The following is a 24936-nucleotide window of genomic DNA, read 5'->3' on the forward strand; positions in this document are numbered from 1 at the left end:
AAAAGCAGTAGGTGCTAGCTCAATTAATCATTTTAAATCTGCGATCGATAGATTTTTGCCAGACTAGGGTGTTCGGGGATATGGAGTCAAGGCGGGCGGATGGAGTTTGAATACAGAGTAGCCATGTTATCATTGAATGGCAGAACTGGCTCAAGGGGCTGAATGGCCTCCTGTTCCTATGAACACTTTCCATTTACCCCCATAGACTATAGTAAAGCTGCGTCTGGCCAGTACCTGCACCTCGAGTGTTTTGTCCACTCCCGCTCCCTCATCATTCCATAACTGGACTCCGAAATCAATGTTTGAGCATTTCCTCTGTTTTCTAGGTGCCTGCAAGACAACGAATGGGACTTCAGTCAAGCTGCACAAATCTTCACACAGCTTAAGGTTAGTTTATTAAAATGTTTGAGAATGCAGAATTGGAGACCAAAAGCTCCTGAAATGATCCTCGTGTCCAGTGGAATAATCCTGTTGAGCCATTTTGAAGGTAAAACCCAGGGTTTAGTTCCCCCCTCCCCCATGTTGGAAATGAGTTTTCCCCCTCTTGCAGAATTTATAAATGATTCATTTCCCTTTGGGTGAGACAACTCCTTTTCTCCTTGTCTCCTATGCCACATGTTTGAAATCTAGCTCTGTGTGGAGCAGTGATTTTTGCCTTAAAGGTCACTCGGGGTGACCTACTTACTGATCCTCAAAACCGTGCGCCGCTCATCAGGGTTTTCGAGCGCGAGCCCGTGGGAAGGCTGCTTCTCAACCTGCAACAATGCCCAGTTCTCAAAAAGGTAATGTCCCACATTCTCTGGCAAGCCACTCGGTCGCCAGGGAGCAGGCAGCTTGTAATGGTGTGGCGCTGCATGCAGTACAATGGGTTAGCCCGTTCGGTAGTCAACGGGGCAGAAGACTGTTGCCCCTCTTGGCTGAGGAAGCGCCAGGGAGCAATAGAAAACAAGAGACGATTCTTAAGTCACTGATTGTGACACTGTTTTTCTGAGCTGTGAATACCTGTGAACGGAGTCTCTTCAATTATTCTTTACACTTGTTTTTGTGGTTTTAACTCTGGTTTTTTTCAGGCTGAAGGAAAAATTCCCGAAATAGCGTTCGTGAAGCAGCTATGAAGAAAGCAAGTGTTACACTATCCCTTCAGATCCAAGGCTTTAAACGTGGAGCCGGGACTCTGGAATTTTTTTTTTGTTTTTTTAAAAGAGCTAAATGCCGGTATAAATGATATTTGACAATAATGTGAACTTCTCTTGCCATCAAGACTCGTGATTTTTAAAACTAATGCACTGCAGTTAGCATTTCTAAATCAAGCTACGTAGATGTCGTTAAAGTCCTGTGTAGTTTTTTTGATTTTTTTTTTTGTAGAGTCTGTGTCGTGCCAGTGTTTTCAAAATATATTTTTTAGGGGGGGGGGGGGGCGGGGATAGTTTTGTTGAACTTCGTGAGTATAAAACTTCGGAAGTATAAATCTTCTTTTCCACATGGCTGATGATTAGACTTTCCAGGGTTGGTTCATTCAGGAGACAAGGCTGCCGGATCTAGTAACTCTGGTGAGTGGAGGTGATCGGCTGAATGCAGTTGCCCATTCTCGGTCTCAGTCAAGCTTACAGCTCTTTGGGCTTTGACCTAAAATGGAGCTGCCACCTTCCACCCCAGCCCCAAGACTCCTTTTTTCCTTTTTTTTTTTTTAAAAGGGCAGCCATTGAAAACTGCACTCATCGTGAAAATCGCTGGGCAGCCCAGGCCCTCCAAACCAAAGCAGGCGGCAGCCTTTACCTGAAGTGCTGAGCTGTCTCTGGTCAGTTTGAACCTATGCACAAAGTGGAGAGGAAACCGTCATGTTGAGAAAGCAACGCGACATCTTAATGTTAGACTGACTGAAGCCTCCGGTCTAATTCAGCAGGCTCTTGTGTGGCCGATGTCATAACTTTGACCCACTCAAAGTGGTAGATGATAGCCTGCCCATACAGTTTCCCCAGTGTGTGTGCGTTTTTAAAAAAAAAAGGTTTTTGAGTATTTAATTATTTTCTAAGCTTTAAATCCAGACTCCTCATCTTCAGTGTTCCATTCCAGCACAGATGGGCTCTCATCCCAGTTTTAATAGAGTAGCCAGGCATTAAGAAAGTTTTTATTTAGTATGCGGACTGAGAGACTCTCAAAATCCAGGGAACCCCAAACTTCAGACCTGTTGTCTGGAAGCGAGTTCCGGTGGGTGATGAACAAGCAGCAACTCCTATCCCCCCGACAATCGGACGATCTGAGCTTTTTACTTTTTTTCCCTTCATTAACCTCTCAAGCCTTGTTTTGTTTTTTGTTTCTCCCTGTATTCACAACGATGCGAAAGTTTTCAAACACTCTTTTTCAGGCTCACTTTTACAAGTGGCATCCTTGATCCTAGTCCCTGGTTAGAAGTGGTTCGAACCTCCAGCATTTAGTTGCGTCCCTTCACTGAGCAGGTGGTGGTGTGACACACAACCCAGGTCGATAAGGTGAACTTAAACCCATCTGTACAAGGGCCCATCAAAATTGGAAGAACTGTGCGCACGCTTTAAAAAAACAAAACACTAAGTTGTAACAAGTTGGACCGTTTTATTTTCTTTCCTCCCACTCCTTGTTCTCAAACCATGTCCATTGCATTTCTTGCCTCTACCGTCCCTGACATGTCCAAGCCTATTATGTATTGCACCATCGAGCAATTCCACCTCTCCATCCCACCTTAATGCACCCAGAGACAAATTGCTGCCAAGCCCCTCCTGGTCATTGATTTGGTAACATGGGTTTTTAAGTTATAACCTATTATGTGTTGAATCCAGAGCAACACTTTGGAAGTTGCCACATTGCAGAATATGCATCAATTGATGTAGCTTTGCAGATTGTACTTCTCTGCTCCAGTGAATCTCATGAGGCCAGGTGCCATCTGACACAGCGTGGAGGCTGGGGAGCTTTCTCGAACAATCCCTGCCCCTTGAGTTCCCCACTTGGGCTGAGTTCCTGTTCTCGAGCAGAAACAAGGTACTTCCTGGCCTGGGAAGGAGAAAGAAAGCCCTGGGAACCTGCTGATGTGTTGCTGCTTTGGGCCCGTGACTTCTCTCGATAGACCAGTGGGTGTAGACAACACCCAGTGTCACACTAACTGGGAAGATCCCAGCTTCAATCCCTGGTATGTGCGGAGTTAGCCGCCATCAACCGGGGCTCCAGTGGGGGCACTGCAAGCGGCCTCAACGCCCTGAGCTAGGGAGAGGCGGGTGGGCATGAGAATCCGCCAGCGTTCCCACTACTGATTGCTATCCAGTTACTTGTACAAGGTGTGGGCATCAGGTGAGGGCGGGACCGGGCTTGGCAGCTACAGAGCTTCCCCTCCCCTCTCTGGCCAATGATTGAATAACCTACTGATATTCACTGTCCAGGGAATTGCAGGCGTCTGTTCCAGGTACCAGTACCGGAAGGCTGCCGGCACCTGTGGCATTGAACCCCGCCAGCGTCGGTAAAGCAAGGGGGCAGTGGGTGATTGACAGCGAAGCCACATACAAAAACTAATGGGCTTCGAATGAAAAATCTAATCCGAGTGACATTGAACTGCACCAAGGAGTGGGGAGAGCATAAGTCGGCAGCATCTTGAGCGTAACGGTACAACTGGTGTATTGTCAAACTGTGATGTAGGCGAGTGTCCACTGAAGCTCGCAGCAGTTACTGTTCCAAGAAGTATTGGCGGGGATCGTGGTTTTGCGGCTCTCAACGTATCATCATTTCCATCGCCTGACTGTAGTTGGGTTGTGGAAATTCTGTTAACGTAGCGAGGTGCAAAACTGTGTGTGTGGGTGTGTGATTGAGCGCTGCATTCTCTGTTATTTGGGACTGATGCTCTGCTGCTGACCCTGGCGAGATTGCTTCACTTGTAACAGCCTCTTTCATGCTTGTGAAAGAAATGTGGAATGCATCATCTCCATTGTGTTTCTGCATTCTTCCCAGACACTCGCGAGATACTGGGTCAGTGGTGCAGCTTCCCTTTACATCATCCCTGAAACTCTGAAATGCCTTGGTTTGCTTGACGGTTTGTTAAAAAATCTTATGACTTTGACACTTGCCCACAAAGTGGTATGTTCCTGTTAATGAGCTATTTCCAAATGAAAATGTCCTTCTGCGAGACACACTTGCTATAACCCCTAATCCTTTTTACACACTGCCCCTAAGAGGATCAAGCAGGGAATGTTTTATGTGTTGTACCATATGTCAGATGGGTTATTTATCTGCGTGAGAACCAGGAATGGAGGAGCTCGCTCGCGCTGTCCCATGTATGGGCCATTGTGTCCACAGCTGACTTTCCTATGCGGACACGGAGATTAACGGCTTGCATCCAGACCGGCGCCTACTTTGATCTGCTCTGGCACAGTGGTCAACCATCTCTCTCCAATAGAAGTCGAAGCCACCAGCCGCTGCTTGCTCAGAACTCAACACTGCAGTGGAAATGTTTTTATCAACACTTGATCCTCTGGGTGCTAATATGAGTGACTTCTCTAACCGAGGAAGTAGAAACTCAAAGAGCTGTGCGTTTCACACTGTACCCAGCTGGACACAGGGTAGTTTGCCAGTTGTACACTAGATTTGTTCTCCCAACCCATGAAGCGGATAGAACGTGCCTCCAAGATTTACTCTGTTGTGTACATAGTTTAGCACTTTTTGTATTGTGATTGGCACAGAGCCCAACACGGTTGCTGATGCTTTGTATGATGTGTATACCAAAAAAAAAATTAGAAGTCTCTCTACCTAAACTGCTCGTTGGTTCAGAGCGGGTCCTTGTCCAATCTGTCAACCAAGAATCTGGGAGCGTTTGGACCACAACGTTTCCAGTTTGGAGCAAACTTTGAGAATGACAAACCATTGGCTGTATTGATTGTGGAATTTGTGTGTGTTCCCTCCTGTTGGCTAAACGGTTATTGTATTCTTTGACAATTGGCAGGGGAGAAAAGGCCCGTATTCAAACATTTGTGATTTTTCTTCCTTTTTACCCTTTGCCCACACCCCACCCCATTGCAATGTAGATATTTACGCTCCGACTGCTGAGTCCCCGGAGTGGGGAGCTCCTTTCCTTTCTATCATCACGGTGAAGAAGAAAAGCGCTCTTTTATTTATAAAAAAAAAAAAAAAAATCCATTGTCCGTGGCTTCACGCCATCTATTGTACATCGGTTAATAGGCAGTGCGGTTTCTTCATGTCATAACTGTGTCTCAAGTGGGAAGAGTAGGACTGCAACTTTATATCTTAAATCATCTCCAGAAGGTTTCCACTGAATGTTCTTCAGTGGTTGATGGACGACGTTGACCTCCACTACTAGATTCAGTACTCGCACCGCGAAAAGGGCCAAGATAGTTGTGTTCACCGATTTTAAACCGAAGAATACTAAGAAGTAACGCGACCCTCTTGCAGAGAATCCTCTTCAGATGTAGCATTCGCCACTTGTAACTTGTTACCTACTGTTGCCACCAGAGATGATTGGAAGTCTAGGAAATGGTCTGCAAATTGGCATGTCTCTCAGTCGGGGTCAGAGCGCTCAAACCGTGGGATCTTGTACCCGTGTACCCTGAAATGCAAGCCCAATGCAACAGCAAGCGGCACTATATCTCAAAGCAGTCTTTTTTTTTCGTGTGGGATCTCTGATAAACTAGTGCAACGCACGTTTACTGTGTAATCTACCTTCTATACAGCAGTTCTCCACGCTGGACTATTTCTGTCTCTTCAGCCAATGTGCCTCCACCATTGTTGGCAGGCGTTAGGTGGCCTGTCACCAGTGGGTTGGTGTCCCTGCTCTCGGATGTGTGTTCTTTTGGGGCCTGCCATTCCGCCACGCACCAACTTTGCGATCTCCATCGGGGATGCGCCGCGTGGAGGACTAACCCAAAACAGCGGACAGGAAACACTGGTGACTTTCCCCTCCCCCTCCCCCTCCACCTGGATACAGAGCGGGATTGGCAGAAGCCTGGGAGCAGGTTCCTTGCCTGCCCCTTTGATCAGGGAGGCGTGCACAGCATGGAGTGATATCAAAAAGAAGTAACTTTAAATGGGGGTTGAGGGCGGGCGAGAAATTGTCAAAGAAAAACACAACTTTTGGCCAACAGAATGGAACGGATTGTGCCTGTTTTTATGTACTGTGTAGGTGACGTACATTGGACTGTTGTGTAGTTTATTATCTTGCCCATGGAGTGGTGGGGTTGTATTGGGATTAAGTTTCCCACATGCTACTTTTTTTTTCTTCTGCCCGGCCTGATGCCTTGCAGTTCAGAAGGTGGCATCAGACTGCTACCTGTGCCACTCTAAGGCACTGACTGCAGGCAGGACCGCCTCCGACTGTCCCTTGCTCTCACTGTGAGATGCCACAGCCTCTGCTTGGCATCTCACAGTGTGAACTGGCTCAGCGAGGGAGCCAAACGAGGATGGCTTCAACCCTGCCCTGTCTCACGACATGCTGCTACTCTGTTGCACCACCCCTAGTTTGTTCTCGCACTTATCCTGCCTGGTACGTCATTTAATCGATTGCCACAGTTGTTTTCACCAGGGCACTCGGTAATGGCTTGAAAACCATCAGCTGACAATTGATCTACGGACGGGAGGAAGCTTGCTGCAGGAGTCTTGTTATGCAGCTGGGTTTAGCTCACATTTTGGCTCCTTGCTTCCCCCCCCCCCCAAAATAACAGTTCAGATAAAAGGTTTGTTGAATGCATTTTCTTTATTATGGAAGGTGACAGTCACTGTGAGCAGAGGCTGTGGGAGCATGAAAAATATTAAATGCTCACCACCTGCTGCAACTGTAGGCACAGGAACAGCCTTGTACAAGTTACTCCATCAAAACATCACAGGACATGACCGGGTTCATCAACTTCCAGATTGTGCTGACTGAGTTGGATCTTTAACACCTTCCCAATGCCTTGAAGGTGAAGATTATGTGGTGTTTGAGTGGTGTGTGTGTAATTATCCACTATTGGTGAAACTTTGCAGTTTGACCATTCCCTCATCGCGGGCTCATTTAAAACCATTTATCGATCTGCCCGAACCATTTTATGAAGTTGTCCCCCATCCCGGACAAGGTCCTGGTTGGCGTGGGAATTTGAGAGTGGTTGGAGTATTGATTCCTAACAATACTCGGCTACATCTTTCAGTAGCATCCTCCTGAACACGCCACCGATGTTCTGTGATATCCTGCAGTGAGCTTCCTGCTGTTCACCTGCCATCTCCTCCGGTTTGCTGCTGTCCCCTGCAGTCGGTGTCCAACGCTCCCCAGTTTTGGAGCACTGCGAGAGAAATTTCCTCCTGCAGCAACTTTAAAGTGCATTGTGCTGAAATATCACAGACCCCTTTTTACCTGCCAGGCTGAAAATTCAGTCTTTTAACATAACAGTCCAGTGTGTGTCCTTATTTTTATTTGAGAGTTCGTGTTTATATTTGAGCATCTCGATGTGAAATGTTAATTGTCCGATGGTTTAATGGGTGCATCATTCTGTGTCTTGGCTCTGTCCCATCGATGACCAGCTCTCCATTGCCACTTTCTGTGAAACTTCGCGCTACTGCATTGTAATTTTCTCCTGACTTTGGAAAGCAAATATCAACAATAATCAGCTTGTAAATAAAAGGTTTTTTTTCTGACATTACTTAAGACTGGATTTATTTTTATACTTAATCTGAAGACAAGACATTTCTGGTGTCTTTGGGGGTATGGCGATAAGGACTGGGCAAGCCTGATGGTACAGGTTAATATCAGCAGAGACCTGGTTCATTGGGGCTGTGTAGCGTGGTGGGTACAGCACGGTCCTATCAAGCTGATTGTGTAGCGTGGTGGGTACAGCACGGTCCTATCAAGCTGATTGTGTAGCATGGTGGGTACAGCACGGTCCTGTTGAGCTGTTGACTGTGTAGCGTGGTGGGTACAGCACGGTCCTGTTGAGCTGTTGACTGTGTAGCGTGGTGGGTACAGCATGGTCCTGTTGAGCTGTTGACTGTGTAGCGTGGTGGCTGCAACATGGCTGTATACAGCTGTTGGTTGTGGGAGCTGAGTTTGAACTTATGCCACACTGATGTGCTGAAAGCGCCAGTGCTGGTTGTAAGAGACCTAAATGAAATGCCCAATCTGAACTCTTGTTTGGAGGGGAGGGGGGGGAGCCACAGCGCAGAATGACCCGCAATTCGGTACCAAGGCACCTCAAATCACCATTGCCAGAGGACATGAAAAGCCAAACTGACTGCAGATTTGAAGCCCATCCCCAGGTACAATGACAACTTGCATTTATAAAGCACCTTTAACATGGAAAATAACCCTTACATGCTTGATGAGCGTAATCAAAATGTGCCCCCAAAAAGTTGTTGAGGCTAGATCAATTGAAAATTTCAAAACTGAGATTGATAGATAATTGTTAGGCAAGGGTATTAAGTGATATGGAGACATAGAAACATAGAAGATAGGAGCAGGAGTAGGCCATTCAGCCCCTCGAGCCTGCTCCGCCATTCAATGCGATCATGGCTGATCATCCAAATTCAGTACCCGGTCCCTGCTTTCTCCCCATATCCCTTGATCCCCTTAGCCTTAAGAAATATATCTAACTCCTCCTTGAATGTATTTAATGAATTGGCCTCAACTGCCTTCTGTGGTAGAGAATTCCACAGGTTCACCACTCTCTGGGTGAAGAAATTCCTCCTCTTCAGTCCTAAATGGCTTACCCCTTATCCTTAGACTGTGACCCCTGGATCTGGACTCCCTGGCCATCGGGAACATCCTTCCTGCATCCAGTCTATGTAGTTCTGTTAGTATTTTATAAGTTTCAATGAGATCCCCTCTCATTCTTCTAAACTCCAGCGAGTATAAGCCCAATCGACCCAATCTCTCCTCATACGTCATTCCTGCCATCCTAGGTATCAGCCTGGTGAATCTTTGCTGCACGCCTTCCATGGCAAGAACATCCTTCCTCAGATAAGGCGACCAAAACTGCACACAATACTCCAGGTGTGGTCGCACCAAGGCCCTGTACAACTGCATCAAGACATCCTTGTTCCTGTACTCAAACCCTCTTGCTACGAAGGCCAACATACCATGTGCCTTTTTAACCACCTGCTGTACCTGCATGCTTACCTTCAGCGACTGGTGCACAAGAACACCCAGGTCTCGTTGCACTTCCCTTCCTCCCAATCTATTGCCATTCAGATAATCTGCCTTCCTGTTTTTGACACCAAAGTGGATAACCTTGCATTTATCCACATTATATTGCATCTGCCATGCTTCTGCCCAATCACCCAACCTGTCCAAATCATACTGGAGTTTCTTGGCACCCTCCTTACAGCACACACTCCCACCCAGCTTTGTGTCGTCTGCAAACTTGGAGATATTACATCCAATTCCCTCGTCTAGATCATTAATATATATTGGGCCAGAAATTAGGATCGGGTGCTTGCCGCGCATGCAAGCCCCCGATGTGCACTCACCCGGCGCACCGACATCTGAAGCCTGGGCCTGCTTGGAATTCCTGTCACTGGCCCGGTTCAGATGTCGGCGCGATGTGCTTGCCTGATCCAGCGGCGTAGTTAGTGCAATGTGCCGGCTGGGATCAGGTGAGCACTGTGCAGCCAACCAGGGGAGGGGAAACTTCATTCATGAGTTTGACAGTAAGAACTGTCAAACTCATGAAAAGTACGGGCGCCCAAAAGACTAGTTTAACTTTAAATAAAATTTTAAAAAACATCCCAATAATTAAATAAACTATAAATAACTTTAAAAAACTATTTTAAACAATTAATAACATTTTTGTAAAGTCCTTAAAAACAATGAAGCTGTGGAAAAAATGTAATAATTTTAAATAATAGACCACTTACCTTCAAGAATCCAGTCCTTACGCCTCCTTTTTATGTGTAAAAAGTTCAGGCCCTTGCACACAGGCAAACCTGTCAAAAAGAAGGAAGTTCAACGCGTGTGCGCAGAGTCCTGCGCGCATGCGTTGGACCTCTGAAACCCTTGGAGGAAATGCCGGTTTCCCGCGCATGCGCTGTGCATGCTGAAATCCGGCACTTCCAACGGGCCCACGCGTGAGTACACCGTCCGTTGGGACCGGAATTACTGGCCCATTGTGAATAGCTGGGGTCTCAGGACTGATTCCTGCGGTACCCCACTAGTCACTGCCCGCCACTCGGAAAAAGACCCGTTTATTCCAACTCTGCTTTCTGTCTGCCAACCAGTTCTCTATCCAAGTCAATACCTTGCCCCCAATCCCATGTGCCTTAACTTTACACGCTAATCTCTTATGCGGGACCTTATCGAAAGCCTTCTGAAAGTCCAAATACACCACATCCACTGGTTCTCCCTTATCTATTTTACCAGTTACATCCTCAAAAAATTCCAGTAGATTAGTCAAGCACGATTTACCTTTTGTAAATCCATGTTGACTTTGTCCGATCCTGTCGCTGTTTTCCATGTGCTCTGCTATTACATCTTTTATTATGGACTCTAGCATTTTCCCCACTACCGATGTCAGGCTTACCGGTCTATAATTTCCAGTTTTCTCTCTACCACCTTTTTTGAATAGTGGGGTAACATTAGCTATCCTCCAATCCAATGGGTACAGTTCCAGAGTCTATCGAATTTTGGAAGATGACCAGCAATGCATCTACTATTTCTAGGGCCACTTCCTTAAGTACCCTAGGATGTAGATTATCAGGCCCTGGGGATTTATTGGCCTTCAATCCCGTCAATTTCCCTAACACCATTTCCCTATAAATACTAATTTCGTTCAGTTCCTCCTTCTCCCTATGTTTCCCGACATCTCTGGGAGGTTATTTGTGTCCTCCTTTGTGAAAACAGAACCAAAGTATGTATTTAATTGGTCTGCCATTTCTTTGTTCCCCATTATAAATTCCTCTGATTCTGAGCCAAGGTGGGTAGGTGGAGTTAAGATACAGATCAGCCATGATGCAATTGAATGGTGGAATAGGCTCAAGGGGCTGAATGGCCCGATGTTCCTAAAGGAGGAGATATTAGGAGGCAGGCAGTCTCTGATGGAGAGGATATGAGGTTGGTAGCTCAGCTCGGTTGAATAGGACGCTGAGGTTGTGAACAGTGGTTCAGCCTGAGATGGTGGTTAGGGAGGGGGATGGAGTTAGTTTTGAGAGTATGGACTGCATGGTGGGGGCCAAAGACAATGACTGCGCGCTTCCCAATATTTAGCTGGCGAGATGGGCATGGATTTGGCAAGTGACAACTTTGGAGAGGAAAGGGAGGTCGGAGATGGAGTGGTAGTTTTCAAGGACAGGGATCAAGGTCGGGTTTTATGGGGGGGGTTGGTGACGACAGTTTGAAAGGGAGGGGGGACAGTTCCTGAACAGAGGGAAACATACACCATCAGATGGCATGGGTACCAGGAGAGGAAGTTGGGTGGTCAGCAGTTTAGTGAGAATGGAGTAGGTGGTGGGTCACACGGATGAGATGAGCTTTGATATTATGTGGGGGTTGGGGAGAAACCAGAGAGAAGATGATTGAGATATCGGCCAGGGGGTGCTGGGAGAAGGTTTGCCTTGGTGGGCAAGAGGAAGTGGCTGAGCAAGTGGTCTTAATGCATGACATCTGTGAACTCGCTTTTGTTGCCAGTGAGGGTGGAAAGGGGTAGCAGGAGGGGTTTAACGAAGTGGTTGGTGGTGGAGAAAAGAAGCCAGGGTTATCTTTTCTCTCCAAGGTGATGCTGGAGTAGTGAGAGGTTTTTGACAGAGAGGAGAGGGAGGCTGAGTAGAGATTGATGTGGTCCAGCCAGATCTAGTAGTGGATGGCAAAACCCAGTTGTGTGCTAGATGCGCTCAAGGCTGTGTCGTTTGGACTTGAGAGGCGAAGGTGGGGGATGACTGTGATGTGGTGGGAAGAGTGAAGGTTTTGTTAGGGACAAGGGCATTAAAGATGGAGGTGAGGAAGTGGTTGAGCAAATTGACAGCTACAGAAGTATGGCGGTGAAGGATGTGTCAGTCATGGCTCAGTGGGTAGCACCCGTCGCCTCTGAGTCAGAAGGTTATGGTTCACGTCCCACTCCAGAGACTTGAGCACAAAAATCCAAGCGGACACTCCCAGTGCAGTACTGAGGGAGCGCCGCACTGTCGGAGTGGCAGTACTGAGGGAGCGCCGCACTGTCGGAGGGGCGGTACTGAGGGAGCGCCGCACTGTCGGAGGGGCAGTACTGAGGGAGCGCCGCACTGTCGGAGGGGCAGTACTGAGGGAGCGCCGCACTGTCGGAGGGGCAGTACTGAGGGAGGGCCGCACTGTCGGAGGGGCAGTACTGAGGGAGCGCTGCACTGTCGGAGGGGCAGTACTGAGGGAGGGCCGCACTGTCGGAGGGGCAGTACTGAGGGAGGGCCGCACTGTCGGAGGGGCAGTACTGAGGGAGGGCCGCACTGTCGGAGGGGCAGTACTGAGGGAGCACCGCACTGTCGGAGGGGCAGTACTGAGGGAGGGCCGCACTGTCGGAGGGGCAGTACTGAGGGAGCGCCGCACTGTCGGAGGGGCAATGCTGAGGGAGCGCCGCACTGTCAGAGGGGCTGTACTGAGGGAGCGCCGCACTGTCGGAGGGGCTGTACTGAGGGAGCGCCGCACTGTCGGAGGGGCAGTACTGAGGGAGGGCCGCACTGTCGGAGGCGTAGTACTGAGGGAGGGCTGCACTGTCGGAGGGGCAGTACTGAGGGAGTGCTGCACTGTTGGAGGTGCCGTCTTTCAGATGAGACGTTAAACTGCGTCTGCTCTCTCAGGTGCAAGTAAAAGATCCTAGGGCACTATTTTGAAGAGAGCAGGGTAGTTATCCCCGATGTGCTGGCCAATATTTATCCCTTAATTAACTAATCACTAAAACAGATTATCCGCTCATTCTCACATTGCTGTTTGTGGGAGCTTGCTGTGCACAAATTGGCTGCTGCGTTTCCTACATTACAACAGTGACTGCACTTCAAAAAAGTACTTCATTGACTGTAAAGCGCTTTGGGACGTCCTGAGGTCGTGAAAGGCGCCGTATAAATGCAAGTCTTTTTTAAAGGCAGGGGAGCTGGGAGTTTGTAAGTGACTAGGGAATTTTTTTTTCCCCAAGGTGAAACACTGAAGGAAGCTGGGTTTGAAAGCGGGTAGAGCACATGGGTGGTGCGGGATAGAAGGAAGTGATTGGAAAAGGCCTCGTTTGTGATAAGAGGCATGGGGAGATGGTGAGGTCAAGGGGGTAGCCATAAGGATGGGTGGGAGAGTTTATAGAGGACAAGAGGGCGGGTTTAATTCAGAGGAGGGAAGAGCTGAGGTGGAGATCGAAATCAGCGAGAATGAGGAATCGCTCAGTGCAGAGGCTGAGGAGGAAAAAAGAAGGGACGATATCTCGGTGGAGGGTGACTGCTGTGGTTGGAACAGATTACCTTAAACTTGAAGAGATTGGGTGGCAGTGAAGAATCATGGCAGTCAAAGCATGCAGTGTAGTCTAGCAGAGCAGCGTAGTCCTGTTAGCAGAGGAGTCCCAAGAAATCAAGCGTGAGCAAAGTCCTCCAAACACTCCCATCAAAGCCTATTGCTCTAGTCCTCCAACCCTCCCTTCGTAGCCTGTCCCTCTCCTGCCCCTACTTACATTATCATTTAGCTACATTCTAAATACTCCTACTGTTCTTGTCTCCACTACCCTCCCTGGGAAATTCTTCCAAGAGAAATAGTTTTCCTAAACCCTGTTACAGTTATTACGGTTGACTGGTGAGAGAAATGACTGTGTCACAATCGCACAACAGGAGTTGTTAACTCGAGGAGGGCTGGGGTTGGAGTGCATTGTTCAAACCCTGTTCTCTGCTGAGTTAGCTGTTCTTGGCTGGCTTGTATATTGGACGAGTACAGTTTGCCTCAGCGCCCCTGATTGGAGAGGAGTAACTAGGCCGGGAAAACCCTCCGCACAGTCCATAAACACCGGCCGCAACTGCAAGTGAGGATGGCATCAGGCTGGTCTGTCACGCCCTCCGTGGTTGAGTAGCCATGGTCAAAGGCTCCCCCAGGGCTCGGTGAGTTGATTAGCCGAGACATACCGAGCAGGAAAGCCCCAGGTTCAAGCCCCAGGTTCAAGCCCCAGTCTCTGCTGATTTAGCTGATGGGAACCAGGATGATGGGCGGGACACTAAAATGGGGCCCAGTGCCCTGTGGGTTAGGGCAGGGGAAATCAGCCAGGGGTTCCACGCCTGTTAGAAAGAAAGAACTTGTATTTCCACAGCGCCTTTCATGAACCCAGGACGTCCCAAAGCACTTTACAGCCAATGAAGTACTTCTGAAGTGTAGTCACTGTTGTGATGTAGGAAACGCATCAGCCTATTTGCGCACAGCAAGATCCCACTAACAGCAATGACCAGATCGCCTGTTTCAGTGATGTTGGTTGAGGGATAATTATTGGCCCCAGGACACCGGGGAGAACTCCCCCTGCTCTTCTTCCAATAGTGGCTGTGGGATTTTCTACATCCAGCTGAGAGGGCAGACGGGGCCTCGGTTTGACGGCACCTCCCACAGTGCAGCGCTCCCTCAGTACTGCACTGGGAGCGTCGGCCTGGATTATGGGCTTAAGTGTCTGGAGGTGAGCTCGAACCCCACGACCTTCTGACTCCGAGGCGAGAGAGAGAGAAAGTGCGACTGACTGAGCCAAGGCTTTGCCCCTACTGTGTGTCTGTTGGATGAGGTCAGAATTGTGCCCAATTTCCAGCAAAGATTACTGCACAGTCATCAGTGGCAGGAACCTTGGTTGATTTCTTAAATTTCCCCCTTCTTGACCCAGAGCACTGAGACTGATTGATTGTCACACCCCAGCTGCTAATCTTGCTGCTACAACAACAACTTGTATTTATATAATCTCTAACCCTCTCCCCTTGACATTCAATGGCATTACCATCGCTGAATCCCCCACTGTCAACATCCTGGGGGTTACCATTGATCAGAAACTGAACTGGACCAGCCATATAAATACTGTGGCTACAAGAGCAGGCCAGAGGCTGGGAATTCTGCGGCGAGTGTCTCACCTCCTGACTCCCCAAAGCCTTTCCACCATCTACAAGGCACAAGTCAGGAGTGTGATGGAATACTCTCCACTTGCCTGGATGAGTGCAGCTCCAACAACACTCAAGAAGCTCGACACCATTCAGGATAAAGCAGCCCGCTTGATTGGCACTCCATCCACCACCTTCAACATTCACTCCCTCCACCACCGGCGCACCGTGGCTGCAGTGTGTACCATCTACAAGATGCACTGCAGCAACTTGCCGAGGCTTCTTCAACAGCACCTTCCAAACCCGCGACCTCTACCACTTAGAAGGACAAGGGCAGCAGACGCATGGGAACACCACCACCTACAAGTTCCCCTCCAAGCCACACATCATCCTGACTTGGACCTGTATCGCCGTTCCTTCACTGTCGCTGAGCCAAAATCCTGGAACTCCCTTCCTAACAGCATTGTGGGTGTACCTACACCATATGGACTGCAGCGGTTCAAGAAGGCGGCTCACCACCATCTTCTCAAGGGCAATTAGGGATGGGCACTAAATGCAGGCCTAGCCAGCGACGCCCACATCCCATCAATGAATTTAAAAAAAATATAGCGCCTTTGCGTAGTAGAACGTCCCAAGGCACTTCACAGGAGCGTTATCGAAAAAAAATTGACACCGAGCCGCATGAGATATTAGGGACAGGGGACTAAAAGCTTGGGTCAAAGAGGTAGGTTTTAAGGAGAGAGAGACGGAGAGGTTTAGGGAGGGAATTCCAGAGCTTAGGGTCCAGGCAGCTGAAGGCACGGCCGCCAATGGTGGAGCGATGGAAATCAGGGGGTGCGCAAGAGGCCGGGATTGGAGGAGCGCAGAGATCTCGGAGGGTTGTAGGGCTGGAGGAGATGATCCTTCTTCTTCTTAGGCAGCCCCTCGGAACTGAGGATGACTTGCTTCCACATTAAAAATGAGTTCTCAGGTGACTGATGAGTCCAATGCGGGACCTACAGTCTCTGTCACAGGTGGGGCAGACGGTGGTTGAAGGGGGCGGGTGGGTGGGGTGCTTGGCTTAACGTGCGCTCCTTGCGCTGCCTGCACTTGGCTTCCTGGAGGAGATTACAGAGATCGGGAGGGGCGAGGCCATGCAAACAAGGATGAGAATTATAAAATCGAGGGGTTGCCAGACCGGGAGCCAATGTAGGCCAGCGAGCACGGGGGGGTGATGTCCGAACGGGACTCGGTGCAAGTTAGCACACGGGGCAGCCGAGTTGTGGATTTCCTCAAGTTTGTGTTGGGACGGCCAGGGATTCAACTCGGGTCCACCTCGGTGGGGGCACGGCTGAATATCCATCATTTGAAGAACAACGATAGTAGTCGGAAAAAAAATGAGTCAGAGATCCCTCTCGCAGTTTACTTGGTGGGGTAATGCAGGACAAGATTGGGCAACTCTAATCATTAACTGATGTAGTTAACAGCAGATTAGTCGCTGAGGATGTCTACATTTGCATCTGCATTGGGTTTTAGTCTTCTGTTGGTTTTGTGCTGGAGATCTCATTGTTCTCTTCAAAGGCCCATTCGCACCTCCTTGTGTTTTTCAGACTTGTTGACACTGGGACTGGAGTCTCCACTTTCTGATTTATGCTGTGGAGTTGGGTTTCCAAAGCCAGGAAGAGGGCGATTAAAATATATGCAAAAAAAAACGTGTCTGTTCATGTTGGTCCCTTTTACCCTTAGTCAGCTCAAACTAACAGGCGTGGAAGCCCCGAGCAATTGTCGCGTCCCTACCTCACCCCGGCTGCGAGTGGCTAACTTAGCACAGACCCGGGGATTGGGAAGATGAAAGCCGCGACCTCCGTTCCCCGGCCGCCGACTCCAGCCCTCTCCCTGGCCACTGTCTGTGAGGCTGAACCAGACCGTTTGCAAGCTCGCCGTCCTACCTGACCCCGAGATGAGTTTCCGACCCCCTATCCTCTCCATCACCAAGACCGCCTACTCCTCCTTCCGTAACATCGCCCGTCTCCGCCTCAGCCCATCCGCTGCTGAAACCCTCATCCATGCCCATGTTACCCCCAGACTCAACTATTCCGATGCACTCCTGTCCGGCCTCCCACCTTCCTCCCAACGTAAACTTGAGCTCATCCAAAACTCTGCCGACGGTGTGCTAACTCGCACCGAGTCCCGTTCGCCCATCACCCCCTGTGCTCACTGCCCCGTGTCCTAACTCGCACCGAGTCCCGTTCGCCCATCACCCCCTGTGCTCACTGCCCCGTGTCCTAACTCGCACCAAGTCCCGTTCACCCATCACCCCCTGTGCTCACTGCCCCGTGTCCTAACTCGCACCGAGTCCCGTTCGCCCATCACCCCCTGTGCTCACTGCCCCGTGTCCTAACTCGCACCGAGTCCCGTTCGCCCATCACCCCCTGTGCTCACTGCCCCGTGTCCTAACTCGCACCGAGTCCCGTTCGCCCATCACCCCCTGTGCTCACTGCCCCGTGTCCTAACTCGCACCGAGTCCCGTTCGCCCATCACCCCCTGTGCTCACTGCCCCGTGTCCTAACTCGCACCGAGTCCCGTTCACCCATCACGTCCTGTGCTCACTGCCCCGTGTCCTAACTCGCACCGAGTCCCGTTCACCCATCACGTCCTGTGCTCACTGCCCCGTGTCCTAACTCGCACCGAGTCCCGTTCACCCATCACCCCCTGTGCTCACTGCCCCGTGTCCTAACTCGCACCGAGTCCCGTTCACCCATCACGTCCTGTGCTCACTGCCCCGTGTCCTAACTCGCACCGAGTCCCGTTCACCCATCACCCCCTGTGCTCACTGCCCCCGTGTCCTAACTCGCACCGAGTCCCGTTCGCCCATCACCCCCTGTGCTCACTGCCCCGTGTCCTAACTCGCACCGAGTCCCGTTCACCCATCACGTCCTGTGCTCACTGCCCCGTGTCCTAACTCGCACCGAGTCCCGTTCACCCATCACCCCCTGTGCTCACTGCCCCGTGTCCTAACTCGCACCCAGTCCCGTTCATCCATCACCCCTTGTGCTCACTGCCCCGTGTCCTAACTCGCAGTGAGTCCCGTTCACCAATCACCCCCTGTGCTCACTGCCCCGTGTCCTAACTCGCATCGAGTCCCGTTCACCCATCACCGCCTGTGCTCACTGCCCCGTGTCCTAACTCGCACCGAGTCCCGTTCACCCATCACCCCCTGTGCTCACTGCCCCGTGTCCTAACTCGCACCGAGTCCCGTTCACCCATCACCCCCTGTGCTCACTGCCCCGTGTCCTAACTCGCACCGAGTCCCGTTCACCCATCACCCCCTGTGCTCGCTGCCCCGTGTCCTAACTCGCATCGAGTCCCGTTCACCCATCACCCCCTGTGCTCACTGCCCTGTGTCCTAACTCGCACCCAGTCCCGTTCACCCATCACCCCCTGTGCTCGTTGACCTACATTGGCTCCCGGTCCAGCAACGTCTCGATTTCAAAATTCTCATCCTTGTTTTCAAATCCCTCCGTGGCCCTCGCCCCCCCTCCCTACCTCTGTAACCTCCTCCAGCCTCACAACCCCCCTGAGATCTCTGCGTTCCTCCAATTCTGGCCTCGTGACCATCCCCTGATTTTAATCGCTCCACCATTGGCGGCCGTGCCTTCAGCCGCCTGGGCCCTGAGCTCTGGAATTCCCTCCCTAAACCTCTCCGCCTCTCTCTCCTCCTTTAAGACGCTCCTTAAAACCTCCCTCTTTGACCAAGCTTTTGGTCACCTGTCCCTAATATCTCCTTATGTGGATCGGTGTCAAATTTTGTTCGATTACGCTCCTGTGAAGCGCCTTGGGACGTTTTACTACATTAAAGGCGCTATAGAAATGCAAGTTGTTGTTCATGTATATGTGTGCTTGCATTGTGCATGCGTGTGTACACGGAGCTGCATTCTATGTCTATGTGCCAGTGCCACACTCGCCTCTGAGTCAGAAGGTTGTGGGTTCAAGTCCCACTCCAGGGACTTGAGCACATAAAGCTCGGCTGACACTCCAGTGCAGTACTAAGGGAGCGCCGCACTGTCGGAGGGGCAGTACTGAGGGAGCGCCGCACTGTCGGAGGGGCAGTACTGAGGGAGCGCCGCACTGTCGGAGGGGCAGTACTGAGGGAGCGCCGCACTGTCGGAGGGGCAGTACTGAGGGAGCGCCGCACTGTCGGAGGGGCGGTACTGAGGGAGCGCCGCACTGTCGGAGGGGCAGTACTGAGGGAGCGCCGTACTGTCGGAAGGGCAGTACTGAGGGAGCGCCGCACTGTCGGAGGGGCAGTACTGAGGGAGCGCCGCACTGTCGGAGGGGCAGTACTGAGGGAGCGCCGCACTGTCGGAGGGGCGGTACTGAGGGAGCGCCGTACTGTCGGAAGGGCAGTACTGAGGGAGCGCCGCACTGTCGGAGGGGCAGTACTGAGGGAGCGCCGCACTGTCAGAGGGGCAGTACTGAGGGAGCGCCGTACTGTCGGAAGGGCAGTACTGAGGGAGCGCCGCACTGTCGGAGGGGCAGTACTGAGGGAGCGCCACACTGTCGGAGGGGCAGTACTGAGGGAGTGCCGCACTGTCGGAGGGGCAGTACTGAGGGAGCGCCGCACTGTCAGAGGGGCAATACTGAGTGAGCGCCGCACTGTCGGAAGGGCAGTACTGAGGGAGCGCAGCACTGTCGGAGGGGCAGTACTGAGGGAGCGCTGCACTGTCGGAGGGGCAGTACTGAGGGAGAGCCGCACTGTCAGAGGGGCAGTACTGAGGGAGAGCCGCACTGTCAGAGGGGCAGTACTGAGGGAGCGCAGCACTGTCGGAGGGGCAGTACTGAGGGAGCGCTGCACTGTCGGAGGGGCAGTACTGAGGGAGAGCCGCACTGTCAGAGGGGCAGTACTGAGGGAGAGCCGCACTGTCAGAGGGGCAGTACTGAGGGAGCGCAGCACTGTCGGAGGGGCAGTACTGAGGGAGTGCTGCACTGTTGGAGGGGCAGTACTGATGGAGTGCTGCACTGTCGGAGGGGCAGTACTGAGGGAGCGCCGCACTGTCGGAGGTGCCGTCTTTCGGATCAGACGTTAAACCAAGGCACCGTCTGCTCTCTCAGGTAGACGTATAAGATCCCATGGCACTATTTTGAAGAAGAGCAGGTGTCCTGGGGCCAATACATATCCCTCAACCAACATCACTAAACAGATGATCTGGCCATTATCACATTGCTGTCTGTGGGAGCTTGCTGTGTTCAAATTGGCTGCTGCGTTTCCTACATTACAACAGTGACCCCACTTCAAAAATACTTCATTGGCTGTAAAGTGCTTTGAGACGTCCGGTGGTTGTGAAAGGTGCTATATAAATGCTAGTCTTTCTTTCTTTACATCATCCTATGCATTGTGTGTGGGCACTTGTGGAGGTGGCTTGTCTGATAACTGCCCAATTTAGGTTCCTTTAGGTGGCAGCCGGAAGTCATGGTGAATGGGTCAGCACTAACCCTCTGTTCAGTGGGGATGGGTGTTTATGCAAGTCCTCTGTCACTCAGTCCCTGAACCTGCACACCAGCCACCTACGGCACATCTGCGGCGAGTGTCTCACCTCCTGACTCCCCAAAGCCTTTCCACCATCCACAAGGCACAAGTCAGGAGTGTGATGGAATACTCTCCACTTGCCTGGATGAGTGCAGCTCCAACAACACTCAAGAAGCTCGACACCATCCAGGACAAAGCAGCCCGTTTGATTGGCACCCCGTCCGCCACCTTAAACATTCACTCCCTCCACCACCGGCGCATCGTGGCTGCAGTGTGCACCATCTACAAGATGCACTGCAGCAACTCGCCAAGGCTTCTTCGGCAGCACCTCCCAAACCCGTGACCTCCACCACCTAGAAGGACAAGGGCAGCAGGCACGTGGGAACACCACCACCTCCAAGTTCCCCTCAAGTCACACACATACCATCCTGACTTGGTAATATATCGGCCGTTCCTTCATCGTCGCTGGGTCAAAATCCTGGAACTCCCTCCCTAACAGTACTGTGGGAGCACCTTCACCACACGGACTGCAGCGGTTCAAGAAGGCGGCTCACCACCACTTTCTCAAGGGGCAAATAGGCATGGGCGATAAATGCTGGGCCTTGCCAGCGCACGGTGCCCACATCCCCGAGAATGAATATAAGAATAAAACCCTGGCTGATCATTGGCTCTCACTATGGGCACTCAGGCCACTGCCCATCCAGGATCAGCGAACTCAGCCTGGGCCTGTGCCCGGGCCTGGGTCTGTGCCTGGGTCCGGGCCTGGGTCTGCGCCTGGGTCTGGGCCTGGGTCTGGGCCTGGGCCTGGGCCTGGGCCTGGGTCTGGGTCTGGGCCTGGGCTGTTTCTGCTCGGTTTGACTCGGTACTACACTGGGTGCTGTATTTAGTCACCGAGCTGCCGGGGGGAAGCCAAAATAGATTGTCACTGCTCGTCCCACTTTGTAATCAAGACATGATACCATGATGACCTCACCCCTTTAAAGGTGCAGGCTGTCTGATTCAAACAACAACAACCTGCATTTATATAGCGCCTTTAACGTAGTAAAACGTCCCAAGGTCCTTCACAGGAGCGATTATCAGATAGAAATTTGACACCAAGCCACATAAGGAGATATTAGGGCAGGTGACCAAAAGCTTGGTCAAAGAGGTCGGTTTTAAGGAGCGTCTCAAAGGAGGAGAGAGAGGCGGAGAGGTTTAGGGAGGGAATTCCAGAGCTTAGGGCCCAGGCGGCTGAAGGCACGGCCGCCAATGGTGGAGCGATGGAAATCGGGGGATGCGCAAGAGGTCAGAATTGGAGGAGCGCGGAGATCTCGGATGATGGAGTTGATTACAGGGAGGGGGGCGAGGGCCATGGAGGGATTTGAAGACAAGGATGAGTACTTTAAAATCGAGGCGTTGCTGGACCGGGAGCCTATGTAGATCAGTGAGCACAGGGGGTGGTGGGCGAACGGGACTCAGTGCGAGTTAGGACACGGGGCAGTGAGCACAGGGGGTGATGGGTGAACGGGACTCGGTGCGAGTTAGGACACGGGGCAGTGAGCACAGGGGGTGATGGGTGAACGGGACTCGGTGCGAGTTAGGACACGGGGCAGTGAGCACAGGGGGTGATGGGTGAACGGGACTCGGTGCGAGTTAGGACACGGGGCAGTGAGCACAGGGGGTGATGGGTGAACGGGACTCGGTGCGAGTTAGGACACGGGGCAGTGAGCACAGGGGGTGATGGGTGAAAGGGACTCGGTGCGAGTTAGGACACGGGGCAGTGAGCACAGGGGGTGATGGGTGAACGGGACTCCATGCGAGTTAGGACACGGGGCAGTGAGCACAGGGGGTGATGGGTGAACGGGACTCGGTGCGAGTTAGGACACGGGGCAGTGAGCACAGGGGGTGATGGGTGAACGGGACTCGGTGCGAGTTAGGACACGGGGCAGTGAGCACAGGGGGTGATGGGTGAACGGGACTTGGTGCGAGTTAGGACACGGGGCAGCAGAGTTTTGGATGAGCTGAAGCGGACGGAAGGGGCAGGGGCCCTGCATTCTCCCGGGGGGGAATGAGGTGAATCGTGACCTGACTGCGATGGTTCCCGAGGGGCACGGGTTTCTGAGCGACGGGTCCTCCGTCTCGAAAAGCGCTTTTTTTTTTGGGACAGCCCTCAGTACGAGTTCTTCCCCTGCTCTTAAACTGATTAGACACCTTATCAAGGAGGCCCACCATTCTCCCTTATCTCACGCCCCATTGTAGTGAGACTGGTCATTGTTACGTTCCCTCAGTGAGAGACACACAACCTTTGGTTCCACATTTCAGTCACCCCCACGAGGCGATCTCTCACCTCTGTGTAACCAGGCACTCGCCCACTTTCCATCGTGTACCTCCTTAATCTTTCTGCCGATTCTAGGAGCTAGGGACTTCGCGTATTATCACAGAATCATGGACTAGCACAGCACAGAAGGATGCCATTCGGCCCATCGAGTCTGGGCCGGCTCTTTCGAAGAGCGATCCCGTTAGTCCCACTCCCTCCGCTCTCTCCCCATAGCCCTGTAATTTATTCTCCTTCCAGTATTTATCCAATTCCCTTTAGAAGGCTACTATTGAATCTGTCTCCACCATCCTATCACCTTAAATCTGAGAATGCAGGGCCCCTGCCCCCTCCGTAAACCTCAACTCCTAAACTCTGCTGCCCCGTGTCCTAACTCGCACCAAGTCCTGTTCACCCATCATCCCCTGTGCTCACTGCCCCGTGTCCTGACTCGCACCGAGTCCCGTTCACCCATCACCCCCTGTGCTCACTGCCCCGTGTCCTAACTCGCACCGAGTCCCGTTCACCCATCACCCCCTGTGCTCACTGCCCCGTGTCCTAACTCGCACCGAGTCCCGTTCACCCATCACCCCCTGTGCTCACTGCCCCGTGTCCTAACTCGCACCGAGTCCCGTTCACCCATCACCCCCTGTGCTCACTGCCCCGTGTCCTAACTCGCACCGAGTCCCGTTCACCCATCGCCCCCTGTGCTCACTGCCCCGTGTCCTAACTTGCACCGAGTCCCGTTCACCCATCACCCCCTGTGCTCACTGACCCGTGTCCTAACTCGCACCAAGTCCCGTTCACCCATCACCCCCTGTGCTCGCTGACATACACTGGCTCCCGGTCCGGCAACGCCTCGATTTTAAAATTCTCATCCTTGTGTTCAAATCCCTCCGTGGCCCTCGACCCCCTCCCTCCCTATCTCTGGTTACCGACCCTTCAGCCATTGGAATCTCTTTATTTTCTCGATCTAAACCCTTCGTTACTGTAGCGCAGGCTATTATTTCGAAGTGAGTGATTCTTTTAATTTTTTTAAATCGTTCATTTTTATTCCTCTTCCCTCCCCCCCCCCCCACTCCTTCTTCTTAAAGTTGCTGGGGGTGGGAATCAGGAGGGTGGATGAATGGGACAGCCCCCTCGGAGGGTGAACGGCCAAGTCACGCTTCCAGGACCTATCCCCGGATCTGCGGATCTCAACCAGGTTGTGGGGGGGGGGGGGCGTTATGACAGGGGTCCTCGCCTCTCTGTTAACGAGGGCGGGGTGGGGTGGGGGGGAGGGGAATTTCCAGTCCAGCCCAGTAACCCCCGCTGGAAAATCTATGCCTGTGGTGAGACAGCGAAGGGGGTCGGGTGATGCCGCTCACGGTCGAATAGCCAAGTAGCCCTCACTGGGTTGGCACATGAGGGGTGAAGTAACAGGGAGATCGCGAGTCAAAGCACCAAGTAACACCTTTTGGGAAGGAAAGCTGAGGGGTGGGAATAACTGGCTTGCAAACGAGACAACCAGACGGAGGCAAACACAGATAGACTGAGATAGAGACAGACGGGCTGACAGATGCAGGCCGGAGTCAGATTGCCGTCGCCGTGGGAATGCTGATTAGGAGCACTCTCCCGCCTCGGAGCCAGAGGTTAGAGAGCGGTGACCTCTGAGCATTCTTGGACTCGAGCCCATAAGCCAGGACGACACTCCCAGTGCTGTACTGAGGGAGTGCCGCACTGCCGGAGGTGCCGTCTTTACATCAGCGTAGGAAAACGTCCCGCGGCGCTTCACTGAGACACAGTCAGACAAAACTGGAGCTCAAGCCAAAGGAGGAGACATTAGGGCAGGTGACCAAAAGCTTGGTCAAAGAGGTCAGTTTTAAGGAGCGTCTTAAAGGAGGAGAGAGAGGCGGAGAGGTTTAGGGAGGGAATCCCAGAGCTTAGGGCCCAGGCAGCTGAAGGCACGGCCGCCAATGGTGGAGCGATTATAATCGGGGGATGGTCAAGAGGCCGGAATTGGAGGAGCGCAGAGATCTCGGAGGGTTGTGGGGCTGGAGGAGATTACAGAGGTATGGAGGGGGTGAGGGCCCCGGAGGGATTTGAAAACAAGGATGAGAATTTTAAAATCGAGGTATTGCTTAACCGGGAGCCAGTGTAGGTCAGCGAG

General features: G+C 51.9%; 1 protein-coding gene across 2 annotated transcripts in view; it reads left to right on the top strand.

The window, feature by feature from the left end:
* LOC147092825 (nuclear RNA export factor 1-like) overlaps positions 1 to 7635 on the top strand; it is an 85465-nt gene extending 77830 nt beyond the window's left edge. For both annotated transcript variants that reach the window (XM_085976076.1, XM_085976077.1), the window contains 2 exons: positions 327 to 387; positions 1071 to 7635. In XM_085976076.1, coding sequence (XP_085832202.1) covers positions 327 to 387; positions 1071 to 1115 — 106 coding nt within the window. In that variant the 3' untranslated portion in view covers positions 1116 to 7635. The remainder of the gene's footprint in view (positions 1 to 326; positions 388 to 1070) is intronic.
* The last annotated feature ends 17301 nt before the right edge of the window (positions 7636 to 24936 follow it).

The sequence above is a fragment of the Somniosus microcephalus genome, unplaced genomic scaffold (assembly GCF_052327205.1).
Source record: "Somniosus microcephalus isolate GS21.2 unplaced genomic scaffold, FLI_Smic_1.0 unresolved_chr2, whole genome shotgun sequence".
Classification (NCBI taxonomy): domain Eukaryota; kingdom Metazoa; phylum Chordata; class Chondrichthyes; order Squaliformes; family Somniosidae; genus Somniosus; species Somniosus microcephalus.